General features: G+C 46.3%; 1 protein-coding gene across 1 annotated transcript in view; it reads right to left on the reverse strand.

Annotated features, from left to right (window-relative positions):
* Nucleotides 1-1,525, reverse strand: part of efnb1 (ephrin-B1) — a 56,501-nt gene extending 54,976 nt beyond the window's left edge. The window contains exon 1 of the mRNA XM_005916496.3: nucleotides 861-1,525. Coding sequence (XP_005916558.1) covers nucleotides 861-976 — 116 coding nt within the window. The 5' untranslated portion in view covers nucleotides 977-1,525. The remainder of the gene's footprint in view (nucleotides 1-860) is intronic.

A 1,525-nucleotide genomic window follows, 5' to 3' on the forward strand; every position in this document is an offset into this window, starting at 1 on the left:
CCCCCCCTTTATGAATGCTTTCCAACATGATGTAAATGTGGGAGTCAAGTCTAAGTGGGTGATAATTGTTACCAGAGCGTAATCTATTATCAGTAGTCTGGGCTCACTTTACTTGTTTGGATGGGAATAATATGGATTTTTAAAGAAAGTGTCTGGCTTCAGCTGCTGACTTTTGAAAAACGTGTCCTTGATTTCATGGGAAGAAATTGCGCTGGATCCAAGCCAGGGTAATTAAGAAAAATACAATTATTTTTCAATCATTTGCTCACCTGATATCTGGAACCATCTTGTTATGCATTTTTGTGGGGAGAAACTAAATTCAAACTTGGCCACTTTGGACGGAGTGTGGCCCTCGTACGCCTGTTGGGAGGAAAAAATATCCTGCGCTATAGCTGAACACACTTGGCGTGGTTTACTTGACTTTTTCACCTTTATTCTTTGCACCAATTATGAGTGGATGAACTTCTCACAGCCCTAGAATAGCCGTGATTTAGTTGGAAAATAAAACCTTGGGTGCAATATTGCGAATAAAATTGCTATAATTACCCATCTTAATGTGTGATTTAAGCTGGGCCCGTTGTACATTGTATAAGCATGTACTTAACGGTGTTTCTTCAGTGTTGGGAAATTCCCCACTGGGAAAGACGTCAACGCCACACTCTGCGGCGCAGAGAGGACAATTAGAACTAAATAAATTATGTTCTTTTTAAGATAATTGCCACATTTAACAGAACATTTAACCCAGCGTGTACACAATGGCAACTTTTCCATAAATGTTAGCCCTCCATTGAGCGCGCACACACACTCACACACACCCATAGAGTTTGACACCTTCGTCCAAATGAAAATGCAAGACTTACTTGGGATTCTGCGAGCTCCAGATTATAGTCTCCAGCGACTTAGCCGAGGGTAACGCCGACCTGCACATTATTGTAAAGATCCAGAGGTAATACTTCCAACAACCGAGTCCCGCCATTCTGATAAATGCACAAGACGAGTGAGCCGAGAACTCTAGAGCTACGGACGGTGCGCTTGGCAACCTTTATCTGCGGTTCGCCCGGTGGGAAGGTGAGCTACGATCAGTCGGGAGCATGTGAGGTCGATATCAGATACATGTCCTTGTGTTCGACTTCTTTAGATCTGCTCCAGACCCCGTGTCCTTAACTGAACTGCCGTGCGAAGGAGCCCCGGTTCTTGATAGGATTTGGAGGAAAGCAGCAGCAGCAGCCCACCGAGTGTCCTGGTTGACCTGTGGCTGAGGCAGTAGAAAGAAAAAACACGACCTTTTCTTTCACTCTGTGGACAAAACTCAGCGATCCCTATGCGTGGAGCGGATCTGACCAATCGCGCAGTTTTGCCAAAATCTGGCGATGCGGCTGTCGGTGGAGCGCCGCGCCGCGTCTTTGTCAGAGCTGCCCTCGGTGGTGCGTGTACCTGTCGCCGTTTATAGCCTACAGATGACCACATTCATCCATCAGTCACAACTCCGCAGCACGCCAGGAATCCCGAGGTCCACTTCATTCCA

The sequence above is a fragment of the Haplochromis burtoni genome, unplaced genomic scaffold (assembly GCF_018398535.1).
Source record: "Haplochromis burtoni strain Fernald_Lab_line unplaced genomic scaffold, NCSU_Asbu1 Contig_19, whole genome shotgun sequence".
Taxonomy (NCBI): Eukaryota; Metazoa; Chordata; class Actinopteri; order Cichliformes; family Cichlidae; genus Haplochromis; species Haplochromis burtoni.